This window comes from Girardinichthys multiradiatus, chromosome 20 (assembly GCF_021462225.1).
Source record: "Girardinichthys multiradiatus isolate DD_20200921_A chromosome 20, DD_fGirMul_XY1, whole genome shotgun sequence".
Lineage (NCBI taxonomy): Eukaryota > Metazoa > Chordata > Actinopteri > Cyprinodontiformes > Goodeidae > Girardinichthys > Girardinichthys multiradiatus.
In genome coordinates, this window is record NC_061812.1 from 45,877,576 (window position 1) to 45,891,269 (window position 13,694).

The 13,694-nt window shown below is 39.2% G+C and overlaps 1 protein-coding gene across 12 annotated transcripts in view; it reads right to left on the bottom strand.

Moving 5' to 3' along the window:
- The window catches only part of LOC124856526 (band 4.1-like protein 1), a 167,096-nt gene that overhangs the window by 50,499 nt on the left and 102,903 nt on the right, over nucleotides 1-13,694 (bottom strand). For all 12 annotated transcript variants that reach the window (XM_047347045.1, XM_047347038.1, XM_047347041.1 and 9 more), the window contains 7 exons: nucleotides 7,607-7,649; nucleotides 6,737-6,812; nucleotides 6,160-6,378; nucleotides 5,738-5,825; nucleotides 5,498-5,650; nucleotides 2,777-2,874; nucleotides 17-192 (listed from right to left, as the gene is read on the bottom strand). In XM_047347045.1, coding sequence (XP_047203001.1) covers nucleotides 17-192; nucleotides 2,777-2,874; nucleotides 5,498-5,650; nucleotides 5,738-5,825; nucleotides 6,160-6,378; nucleotides 6,737-6,812; nucleotides 7,607-7,649 — 853 coding nt within the window. The remainder of the gene's footprint in view (nucleotides 1-16; nucleotides 193-2,776; nucleotides 2,875-5,497; nucleotides 5,651-5,737; nucleotides 5,826-6,159; nucleotides 6,379-6,736; nucleotides 6,813-7,606; nucleotides 7,650-13,694) is intronic.

A 13,694-nucleotide genomic window follows, 5' to 3' on the forward strand; every position in this document is an offset into this window, starting at 1 on the left:
AGACAGATGTACTCACCCCCATCCAAGCTCCTGGACAGCAAGTACCTTCTGCTGGTGGAACGCTCAAAGTGAGGAGCAGGACGGTCAATGAGAGCGCTGGCCTGTCTGGTTTGAGCCTGCGTCCTTCCACTGTATCGAAACTTCGACCCCATCACCAAGAAGCCCTTCGGAGGAGGCTCTGGAGAAACCAAGCTGGGAAAACAAAAAACACCAGATTTTTATATGCTAAAAAAAGAGAGTAAAAAAAAAACGAAGCTAATTTAAAGCCAGACTGTCATTTTCCCTACTGAACTACAAGCATATCTCAAAAGATTTGAATATTGTAAAAAAGTTAAATATTGAAAACCCATAGTGTCACATCCTAATCAGCTAATTAACTCAAAATACGTGTAAAGGTCTTCTGAGCCTCTAAACTCTGTCACTCTGATTGGCTACACAATCATGGAGAAGACAGCTGACTGGACAGATGTCCAGAAGACAGTCCTTGACTCCCTACAAAAGGAGGGTAGGCCACAGAAGCTCATTACTAAAGAAAATGGTTGTTCTCAGAGTGCTGTATTCAAGCATATTCATACAAAGTTTAGTGGAAGGAAAAATGTGGTAGGAAAAAGCAATAGCAATATCCACAGCCTTAGAGGGATTGTCAAGCAAAAGCCATTCAGCAATTTGAGGCAGCTTAACAGGGAGTGGACTGAGGCTGGAGTCAGAGCATTAAGCGCCACAATGCACTGATGAATCCCACGCATGGGCTACAAATGCTGCATTTCCCATGTCAAGCCATTCCTGAACCAGAGAAAGTGTTGCACCTGCACACACTGCCAAAGGTACCGAACATTGGGTCAGAGACCATGGTGTTACTGTACTTGACTGGCCAACAAACTGGCCTGACCTGAACCCCATAGGTAATCTATGGAGGATTGTCAAGAGGAAGATGGAAGACAACAGACCCAACAATACAAGTGACCTGAAGCCAGCTATCAAAGCAGCCTAAACTTCCGATATACCTCAGCAGAACCACCAGCTGATTGCCTCCATGCCACTCCGCATTGATGCAGTAATTCATATAAAAGGAGCCCTAACCAAGTATTAAGCGCTTAGAAATTAACAGACTTTTCAGAAGCCTGACATTTATGTTTAAAATGTCTTTTTCTATTGATCTTATGTAATATTCTAATTTTCGGTGACAATGATTCATAGGTTTTCATCAAAATTACAGGAAATAAAGGCTTGAAATATTAAACTCTGTGTTATGAATCTTTATATTGAGTTTCTAAGAGTAATGACAAAAAATACTGACTTTTTTTCCTGATATTCAATTTTTTGAGATGCACCTGTATAAACATGATACACAGTCAAATGCAAAAAAGAAAGGTCAAAATGTGTGTGTAAATTGGTGAATACTTCACAGTGTTCAGTGATGCTTTCTACAAATAAATACAAGGCCATTTTGGTAAATGCCCATGGCAACCTATCAATTTCATCCCAAATTAATTGCCAACAGCTATTTACTGACACAAGTTTATTTATATCTCTTACTACATTTTCTCTTTCACAGCTGCTCAAAATGCCTTTTAATATAAATCCATCCAGTGGCTTTTAGAAATTAACTTCTTAATTTATCTAGTGAAATAGTGCTCACTCAGTGTCAGATCAGTTGTTTGATCAGACCCAAAATGGCACTTTTTTAAAGGTTGATGCATTGTTCTTGTGGTCTGTTTAGTTGCATTCTTTAAATCTGAGTGGACAGTGTATGCCTAGAAACGTATTCAAATGTATCACCAGTAAATCCTTTGAGATGTTTAGAAACCTTCCAATACAGCAAACGTTTGTTTGACAACAACTCATGTTCTGACAATCTGCCTAATAAATTTGTATTGCTATTTGCAGCCTAAATGTGGGCTGCTTTCCTGAAGGTGTCAGCCCCTGAAGAATTTTACACATGAAAGAGCTGTTATTTTTACAATGTAGAGATGATTTTTATATGATTTATTTAGAGCTCATCACCACATTAACAGCAAAGCTAATGCCAAGACAACACCTTGACTATGGCTGTGTCATATTCAGTGCCCTGAAAAGTATTCACACCCCTGGTATTTTATATGACAGACCAACAAAAATTTGTAAATAATTGTGAACTGGAAAAAAAAGTTGTATGAATTTTTTTAATCGTTCCAAATAAAAATCTTTAAAGTGTGGTGTATATTTATATTTATCAAATCAGCTCAAGTTCTGTCAGATTAAAGAGAGGGTATTTGTTAACAGCAGCTTTTAAGACTTTAACTGGACTGTTCTAACACCTGAAATTGCTTTGATCTTAACTGTTCCATTGCACCTCTGGCTCTATTAGTATTGTCGTCCTGCTGGAAGGTGAACCTATGTCCCAGTCTCAAGTATTCTGAAGCCTCTAACAAGTTTTTTTCGAGGAATGCTCTGTATGTAGCTTCACCCATGTTCCCGTCTACCCCGTCACTGCTGTAGAAAAGCAACCACCACAGCATGATGCTGCCACATAATTCACTGTGGATAAGTTATGTTTAGGGTTATGTTCAGAGTCAGCTTTCCACAGTCTAAACCTTAAATGTCACTTCTTATGGCTTTCTTATAACAATTACCCTCTTCTTGCACAAATTACAGTTATCCTGTCAACAGTGCTTTGGAGCTTTGCATCTCCTCCATAGTCATGATTACATTTGAAGGCACTGTGGCTGCAGAAACAGATGTTTAGTGCGCACACATGACCACTGAATCCGAAAATTTACAGTCATTTGTTTCTTACCGGAAGAAGGTGTGGTGCTCAATGCAGACCTTCCACAGTCTCTTGGCAGCTCTGTGATTAGGAAGCTTAAAACCGATTGTACTTTCAAACTGCTCATACTGGATGGGAGAGAAACACATGAACATAGAGAGAAATGTGAAGGAAAGATGGGGGTTGGGTCAGCACAAAAGCAAATGCAGAAATGCAGTTCTCTGCAAAGAAAGGGTAAAAAAATGCGATAATATTCTGGATTAAAAAACTCTTGCACTGTCTATATTTACATGCTTTCTCATTATTTAACTGTGACTGCAGCTGCAGCAGCTTTGTTGAAGGGATTCTTTATTTGGCTCAATCACAAGCTCACTGTGGAGCCCTGTCACTTGACTGGGTCTCATCCAGACAGACTAATACACCGAGGCTCAGCATGGGTGGGACAATGCACTGCCTTCCAGCACAGCAAGGAGGGTCAAAACACAGGATCTGGCCATGCAGAGGAGCACAAGTGAAGGATTTTGAGAGGATCTTTTTACAGCATGACTGACCACACATTCAGGCCTGCTATGGCCTCCAAAAATACAGAGGATTTAGTGTCTCTCCAAAGTCATTTCAAAATGCCAGCTTTTATGATGCAAAAACAATTATTCCATGCAATTTAACTGAAAAACCCAACATTGTTAGGTATGATCTGCCATGAGTTGTAGTGAATCTGATTAACCTTTTCAGGTTAATGTTAATTTTTCTGACTTTTCCACTTTTGCATCCTTGGGCTAAAGCCATAATTTGCAGAGAGATTCCAAAGGAACAGAATGATCCAATTGTTCAAAGTAATCAGTAGGAAGATAACAAAAAGTTCCACGACACCATATAAAGACACACCATGCACTAAAAAGACTTTCTCCAAAATTATTGAAAGACAAGACTGAAACTGGTCAGGGAGGTTACCAAGAAGCAGACAGCAACACTCAGGGAGCTGCGTTGTACCTGTGACAGCAATCACTGGTATTCTCCACAGGTCTAGGCTAAGGAGTATGGTTGCAAGACAGAAGCATCTTACCAAGAAAACATCCTAGCCTGACTAAAATTTCCCAAAACCTTGTGGAAGAAAATGTCATGGTATGATAAAACTAAACTTGACCTTTTGGTTCAAAATCCCTGATGGTATGTTTAGCACAAAAGGCAACACGTCAACAACAGAACACCTTGCCCACAGTAATTGTAAGAGCACCATAGCGCCCTTTAGGTTACTACTCTTCCTGGCATTTTAACAAGTGTTTAGAAGTGAGAGCCAAATCCTGTTTTCTTGCACTTTGCACATTAAACTGAGTCAGTATACTTGTATAAAACACAAGGATAGTTAGCAACATGTTTCTTCTATGTTTTTGTTACAAGATTTGTCAGCCAGACTGACAACCACTGTAAGCTTACTGCATCAGCGCAAAGCAGTGTTTCCTTTTCCAACATAAAATTAAAGTCTCAACCATAGGTGCAGCTGGGTTTCAAGCTGAAAACATAATAATGGACTCATAACAATCACTCACAATTACCTAACTAGACAAAGTCACATGCATTTACAAATATTCCTCCATTGCCCATATGGCAGAGCAAATTTGCCCTGACACAGTAAAGGCAGCCAGACCAGCCATTGTTTGCCAATACGGTCACATGAAAAGACAAAAAAATTGTTCTTAAACATTAAGACCACATATCAAATATACATTGTTGCTCAATATGCCATGGCAATTTTTCATGGGATCTCGATTTAATATGAACCATTTTTTTTTTTATCAGCGCGGAATGATCTTACAACAAACGACTTCAGTGAATTGTGAAAACAATATTTGGTTGCACAAGTGGCTTTTCATATGATACTTAGTGGCTTAAAAATGTACTTCCACCCACAATAATAGTTGGTTAAATGTCCCTTAGGAACTTGCACCTTGACCCCACATTTTTTTAAAACCATCAATAAGCTATTTCCTTAATTCTTGCTGAATACTGTTGATTTTGATATTAAGACTTTCCAAGAACTTGGCTAAAATTAGCCAGGAATAACTCATTTCAAAGCCTTTATGTGTATTAGGGATAATTTTCCTGCTGGAAAACTTGTGTGTTGAAGTTTAATTAATCGATTGAGCTGTTGATTTCAGATGAGGATGAAGAATTAGGAGGTAGGCCTTCCTTTTATCATTCTGTTAGCTTTCTCTGATTCTTCTGGCCACAATGACCAATTAAAAAACTTAAGAACACCGTGACAGCTCTAGAACATGGGAATGGCAGCATCATGCTGTGGGGCCTTTGTGCCAGCGGTGGTACTGGTGGTTGAGATCCAGCTTGCTAAGGGACCTTTATTTAAATATCATTAGCGGTGTACTTATATATTTAAACTTGGATGTTTAATTCTGATTCTGTATGGATCAGATAAGACCCACAAATGATTTAAGTTGTGTACCCAATTCTTACATTTAAAATTCATTGAAGATGTGTGTTGCATCATCATTTTGCCTAAAAAAAGCAGTTCAAATGCATCATTAAGATCACAAAATGAATATAATATTCATTTTCATAGTTTGTGTATGTTATCCTCTGATTGCAACTTTTTCAAGCTGTTTGTGTTTCTTGGGTTTTTCTAATGCTTCACAGGTTTCTGTCTTGTCAGCTCTATTTCACAAATCCTCCATTGTCCAACTATGGTATTTGTTCAAAAACTAAATTGCCTTCAATGCTTCTCCATATATGGCATACCTCCCCAGGTCTTATTTTAATGTAGAAGTTGCTCCTCTTGTATGAAATCTTCAGAATCTTTGGCCATGCGAAACGGTTGATTCTCAGTCTATCTCGGTAAATTAGCAGGCCGTTGGCACAGACCCCGAGCATTATTTCAATGCCTTCTGAATCCTGCAGCAAACAGGAAGAAATCATTTATTTTCAGTGCTGAATGCAATCTTTTATGTAAATATCTAAACAATTTAAAAAGCTGCAAACTTTAGCATGATGGAGGTCCACCCCATACATAGACAGCTTCTTTGCATTCTCCAAAAAATTCATTTCAGCCTCAGCAGGCGTCATCCCCCTATGTGCAGAATAACAACAATACACGTATAAAAATATGTAACCGAATCAAAATATTTCATAAGTAATGAAACCTGAATCATGTAGACTGTGGGTGGAATAATCTTTAAGAATACTTGATGTATTCACGTCCAAGTTTCCAAATCAGAGCATGAAGACTGTCTAAGGAAGTGCTTTTGCACAGACTGCAAGCATCTCTAGGCAGACAAAATGGTAATGTCACTGTATCAATCAGAAGCCATATACATGATTACATGTTTTAGTGCAAGAAACCCCATCAGCAGATCACCGCAAGAGATTTGGGGATTGATCAAAATCCTGTATCCTGTCATTACTTGTAGGTTCGGTGGAGCTCCATCACCCTCTCCTCCAGCTCGCGAGTCTGATTGGGAGCGAAGCGGAAGTCACTGATGTAATCGGAGCCGTGGTCATCCAGGTCATAGTCTCCCAGCTCGGCCTGAATGGCGTAGGAGCCCAGGAGGGCGTGGGTGACAAACGAGCACGGCAGTCGACCTGACAGGATGTCATCCCTCAGCTGCAGACACAGGTAGTATCTGTGAGACAACAGTGAGGGAAAGAATGAGTTAGGGAATCAAACCGGCCTCAACCGTGCCGGTTCCAACAGGTATTCAGCTTGGTTAATCCGAGGCAGTAAGAGGCATTCCAGGGCTAATCCATGAAAAAGGAGAGAAGGATTTTGGAAGCTTTGAAATAGGAGCAAATATGCCTTGAGCATTGTTACAATACCTTTATGTAAACACAGATCAGAGTAAAATAAATAAAGGACAATCATCTGCAGAGGTGACAGGAGCAATTCATTCTTTCAACACTGATTGCACAAGCTCAGGTGTTACAACTATTAATTTGGGGGAGGTGGGAATGTGAGTGTGTGTGTATGTGTGTACGTGTTACCTAGTAATGTCCTCTGTGAGCTGAGAGGGGTCTGGAGGATAGAACTTGACAGCGAAGGCAAATTGCCACGGAGAGTCTGTGAGACGAGATAATGTAGTGAGAGCCAAACATTTAAATGCATGACTTCAAACAATAAGAGCAAACAGCCTTCAGTGCAGTGGAACAAGCTTTTAGATGCTCTGGGTTCTTTTGTGACCTGCAAGATGAGTCGTTGATTTGCTCTTGTAGTAATTTGCTTGGCTGGCTACTGTTGGTAAGATTCACAACTGTTAAATATTTTCTATTTTTGCAGCTCTTACTGAGGTGTGCTGGAGTCCAAAAGCTTCCACAATTACTTAGCAATTATTTCCAGAGTGACCAAGCCAGAGTTTAGACTTGAATCTAAAAATGTGGAAGGAGCTAAAGATAAGGCTGATGGCAAATCTTGGAGCTAATCACCAAAGATAAATTGTAAAAATACCAGTGGAAACATGCAAACATCTGGTCAGCAATTATAAGTAGCATATGGTCAATGTCATGGCAATAAATATCTTCCACTGAATTTTGAGAAGGGGCTAAAAAGTTTTAATAACATGTAAGTAAAATGATTTGATTTTACATTATTTATTATGTTTTTAAAAAAGGCACCAAGTCGTTTCTTACAAAAAGAAACTTCTTGGTTCAACAGAAATATTTTTCAAGTAAATTTGCCAGGCATGTGAAAAATGTTGGTCTGAAGTTCAAGTGTGACAAAATACCAAAAACAGAGTATATCTGTAAGGAGAAAAACATTTTTTCACAGCACTGTAATTTCTTGCTTTCACTGGAGCTGCATTTAAAAAGGTTATAAAAGCCTTGCAGTAAAATATTCTTCTCAGAAAAGACACTCACTGTGGATCTGTTTCTTGATCTCTTTGGAGGGGTCCAACCAGTTCTGAAAGACAGAAAGCATCGTTCACACAGGGCGGATTGGAAACCCGGCTAATACACACCCTGGTGTCACATTTTCTTCTATTATTGCCGACACTGCTCCTGATGAATGGCATATAGTGAACAGTAACCAAACCCTCCACCCTACAGAGCCGTTCAAACACGCAGCAAGCTGATTCTGCTCATCGCTGCTGTGCTGAAAGGCAGTTACCTATCTGGTCTCATAACATCCGATTGTGCATTTAGCTGCATCGATACTGCGGGTACCGGAGCATTTTGGTGCTTGACGCAGTTGATGTGGACCCACTTGAAACAGCAGCTGGAAACCATGCTGTTCAGTCACAGCAACACAAAGATGCTGTTAAGATGAATAAAGGAATCCCTCAAAAGTTTGGAAATTGGGAAGTGCTAGTGTTGCTTTTGCTGTTCCAGCAGACCTTTAATTTAGCCACACATTTTCTGTGTGTAGATATATGTGTTGCTGTTTGGTTTAGTATGAGCTTGGAGGCAGAGTGCTGTCTCTTCTCTTTAGGTCTATAATTTGTATTTAAAGTCATGATTACATGGCAGTACAAAGCTTATGAGAGAAACAGTAGAGCGGCGCCGAGAGCCAACCAAAGCTAAGCATGTCACCGACATCACATTAAGGCCTGAGGAACTTCTTTGAACTAAATAAGCTGATTTATATAATTGAATTAAGTGAGATGTTTTTTTATTTAATTCACACCAGTCAACATGTTGTAAAACGACACGTTAATCTTAACCTTTACAGGGAGAAGCTCTGGTTACTATACACACACATCGTGTACTTAATTTATTTACTTTATTTACCTTTTTTAATTCCCAAATTCACTGAAATTTCACACTGTTGCATTTTTCAAGTATGGATCTATATCCATTATATATTACAGAATTATACAAGAAACATTCAGGAAAGCTCTGCCTAATCATCCCAAAAGTGGCATTTAAAATTAATTGTGATTAAATCCTTATTCATGATTAGATAAGTGCTTTTGTTTTTCTATTAACAGTGACATTCAATAGTATGAAGTAAGGATGTCCTAGTATTAGAATGGGGTACCAATCAAAGATTTTCCAAATGATTGGTATGATCTGTGAACAGGCCTTCTTCATGATCTCTGGAAATACAGTATGAGTAGCACATAATTTTTCTCATTGCTGATGTAGAACTGGCCTAGAATAATTTTTATAATGCCTTCATTCCAGCTATAGACAAACATGCATTAATCTGCAAATGTACAATGAAAAGCAGAACAAACCCCTGGTTCCCATCAGAGATGTCTGCCCTAAAACATGAGAGGATTGCTGCATGGGTAAGAGCCCAGCAATCTTTGTCTCAGGGAGGATGGCCGATATTCAGTTTTACCTCCAAAATCAAGAAGGGTAAATCAGAGTACTATCTACCTATGGAAATATGTGCAGAAATGATCTACCCAATACTAACAATGATGGTAGTCGTGTGGTCAAAGCTGGGTTTCTTCCCAAAGAGCAGGGAGAAACATGTCTTGATTCTCTCAACAAATCTGATTATTTAATCTCAGCAACATTTCTTCCTCTTCTAGACTATGGTGACATGCTGTTTATAAAGTCACCCAAGCAAAAAAAAAACGAAACTGGTCTCAGTGTATCATTGTGCTCTATGTTTTATAACTGGTTAAGAACATCGTGTTCATCATGGTCATCTCTATGCAGCTCCTGGTCATCCTTCCCTTTCTGTTTACAGACAGACACACATGTTACTTTTTGTTTATAAGTGTATACTCAAACTACTTCCCCTTTACCTGACTGTGTTTATGACTAGGCCCCACACCAGGGATAGACTGTGCTCTCAGGCTTTTCATCATGTTTGTTCCCAGAGTTAAAACAGAACTGAGTAAAATAGTGTTTAACAATGCTGCCCTCTCAGCTTGTAATGAATTTCAACAAGACTCCAAACTGACAGAGCTAATGTCACTATGTGAGCTAAAATCACTACTGACAGACTGCAAAAAAGAGAGTTTTATTAACTGCATCTTGTATTTTGAGTCAGTTATTTTTTACTTAGTTGATTTGTTTTTTTTATGTACTTCAGCTTTTAATACTATATGAATGTATGTCACTGTATGGATCTGATTGTTAATACTTGTAAATGGTGGTACTGTCTTGGCAGGTCCCTCTTGGAAAATAGATTTTAAATATCAATGACGTTTTATCTGGATAAATTAAGATTTATTATTCCAAGTTCAAAGAGAATACACCACTCTACTAAATGGTGGCAAGAGAGTTATGTTACAGTATATAAAATAAAAAACTGCTTATAATCTTTTGACACAATCTCAATTTAAAATATTCAGAGCTTTTCTTTTAAGTTTACTTGTTTTCCCTGAGATTAAATTATTTTTGCTGTGAACTGGCAGTAAAACTTAAACCTAACTGGCACTGCACTGGGTCCGTCACAAAAAAAAAGGAATGACAACCAGTGAGCTTATACACTAAGGGAAGAGTAGAACATGACATTGAATGCCGGTGAGCTAATCAGGGGATTAGAACAGCTGTGGAACAGAGCAAACTGACAGACTTAGGGAAGGTGAATAATCTACACAAAAAACTAGATACCAAAGGTGAAAAGACTAACACTGTTCTAAGACTGTGTATCAGTTCCTAAAACTAAGACTATTGTGCATCCATCGGTGGCTACTTCCTTGTTGCAAGAGGCTATGTCCATTCCAAAGCCAGTTACTGATCTGATTAAAGATAGCCCGGCGCCAGTAACTGAGCGGCCGGCACTGGCAAATGAGAAGGAGAATACTCACTTGCGATAGCATTGGAGAGACTAGTGACTAGCATGCCTTTTTCTCTTTTTTGACGGTAGATGGCGTAGTTCCGTAACAACACATGCCTAATATTTATACCAATATATTAATATTTTAAGACTTTAAATTGCTGCTATCGCCAGCCTCTCCAATGTTATCCCCAGCCTCTCCAATGCTATCGCCTGAAAAGCAAAACACCCAAAGATCATAACAGGGTTTTAATTTACTTGTTATTTTGATCCTCTTGCTCACACCCACGTTTGCTGCATGTAACAAAGTTCCGAGACGCCAGTGTGCAGAAAGCTGACAGTAATCTCTAGAACGCTGAGCACTACAGAGCAGCAGCTTATTAACGCTGTCATACCTTATGGCAGCTGGTTTTACATCAGTCAGAGTGAAAGCAACATGTTAATACTGTAACATTCAGTCCTAAGGCTACATTAAACTGTTTGCTTTTACACACATTTACAGTCACAGGTACAAACGCACACTTCTTTGTTTAATCAGGTACCTAAACAGCTACAGGAATTTATCTCCTCCTTTTTAATCAATTGACAGAGACTAAGACAATCACTTAGCAAGGTGCTCTTTGCTGATTTGTTTTTTGCTGTGGAAAAGCACAGAAATCTTTAATTACAAACCATTAAAAGCTTCACTGTAGGTGCAACATTATTTTATGAAGCAGTCATTCAGAACAAATATTCTTCTGAAGAGCAAAGATTAAATTGTCTTTTCTCCAGCAGAGATGGAGAAAGGCCATCTGCAATGAGATTTAAATTCTCAGGCTTGTTTGGTCTACGGATCAGGAGCGACCTCAGGGAGAGGGCTGCAGCTGCGCTCTGATGAGCCTGTCTTTGATGACACTGTTATTTCGACCAAATCGACAGCTATACCTGCATAAGCGGAGGGAGAAAGAGTTCCGGTTCAGGACTGTTGATCTCTTAAACACATAAATTAGGTCTAAGATCATGCTCGAACAAACATGCACACATCAAGCTACATCAAATCAGCTGACAGCCTGTGGAGGCTGGTTAGGGAGACAGAAGACATGCTCAAGGTGTTAAAAGGGACTGCGTCTTGTCATCTTTCCATTCTTCAAAAGCTAGGATGTTTCACTGTATCCTACCACGCGATTGCATACCTGCCTGCAGGGAGGCTCCTACTGATCAAAACCAACATCAAACCAGGAGTTAGTAGGGGAACTGACAGCCAGGGCCCACCAGAGTGGCGTTAAAAATGTGGTTATATGATAATAAGCCTGAGATATGCATCGTGTAAGAGCAACAAGGATCACAGAGAGACATGTGGAAATGTCAAAACAATTATTCAACTGACTGAAGCTTAATGATGGAAAACACGAGAAGCAACAACTATGAAACCTCATCAACAAGACAAAGAAAATGATTAATTTGTGGTTCTGAAAAAAAGTGTGGCCAATGTCAAATGATAAAAGGGAAAGGTAAAGGAAATGTTATTATGAAGCCAAAAATGTTAGTTCAAGAAAATAAAATCCTGGTAGTAATAATAGGCCATACTGAAGGTTTGATGTCAATGTGCTGAAATAGCCAACCACCAGTACTGAGGGAAAATTTTTATTTTTGTTTTCTTGTACTTTCTTTACTGCAAATTCCATTAGTTAAACATAAACGTATGTGGTATCCACAGACATAGTAGAATCCTGACTAAAAGCTTACATAAACCATTTCTACAAACACTAAAAACAGTTAAAACTAAAGGCTGTTGAATCAGAAAACGAAGTCCACAAAATGGCGTTACCACTGTAGAATATAAACTATCTATGTGGGTAACTGGAATGTGTGGAAATAGGGGGGTCAAGCTTAGGGAGTGAAGCATAGAAGGGGCCTAGGGGAGTGAAAACATAGGGAGTGAGAAGCATAGAGAGTGCAAGGTCATAAATTAGAAAAGGACAGGGAAGGCCAGAGACAGGGGAGGATGAGTTGCATGTTACAATCAGAAGTATTCCTTATTTGGACTTAAGGGACTGTTATGTTATGCATATGTTGAACACACCCTTGAGACTGAATAAAACGAGCTGGAAGCAAGAGTTGATCAGAGTTGGGCCTGCAGCTGCATGGGGCCTCCATCTCACTCTGCGCAGAAGGTGAACATAAGTAGATTGTACTTGTGTTTATTTCACTCTTTGAAACCTGTACCCAAATCAATGGACCCGGGGAAGCAGAGATGGCTTCAACAATTGGTGGCTCGTCCGGGATTTGGAACAACAGGCGAAAGAAATTCGGACCACTGACCAGGACCAACAGACATCAGACACGGGCAAGCCAAAACTACACAACAGGTAAGCAGAACCTGTTTAATCAAACTCTGCTTTTGGATTTTCGATAGGCTAAATTAATATTGTGTCTGATGTCTAAGTAAGTCTGAGTCTGCCAAAACCTAAGAAAAAGAGTGTCATAAATGTAGACTAGGATTTAAACTGGTGAATAGGAGGTTGTTTTAAACTGGTGAATAAGATGTTGTTTTAAGAGAATTACAAGACTTAGTGGTGGTATTGTGTGGAAAAATATAGTAGTTTCTCGAACGTGGCGGTTCAGAGTACGTCCTCGATGGAGGTCTACTGTTAGCTGGGTTAGAGGCCCGAGGAAGTGAGAAACCTCAAATTCTATAGAAAAGGTATTGTGTGGAAAAATATAGTAGTTTCTCGAACGTGGCGGTTCAGAGTACGTCCTCAACGGAGGTCTACTGTTAGCTGGGTTAGAGGCCCGAGGAAGTGAGAAACCTCAAATTCTATAGAAATATAAATACACTGAGATCAGGCACAAACACTTGGGTGTGAATTGCGTGTTTTACGTGAGTTCTGCCTCAGTAAAACCGGATTACAGACATAATAAAAGCACAAACACATAGTCTGAGAATAAGTCCTGTGAAGTGATAAACTGTTAGTTGGAGAAATAAAATAACCAACAACAGACTTGTTAGGGTTAGAAAAGTGCATGAGCTGGACACACATACACTCCGGCAAACATTAGACAAGATTTATAGTTTAGGTCCATGAGCTGTGAGACACACACACACACTGGCCAATAAAAACAGGCTTTTGGGGGTTGAATGTGTTCTGGTGTCTTGGAGGTTGGTCAGAACTGAATGAGTGAGTGACTGAGATAACGCATTAAATATATCTTTTAGAAAAAAGCATAGTAATTGTCATAAGATGGAAAGAACAAGACAGATAGAGTGGTTTTGTTTGAAAGAAAAAA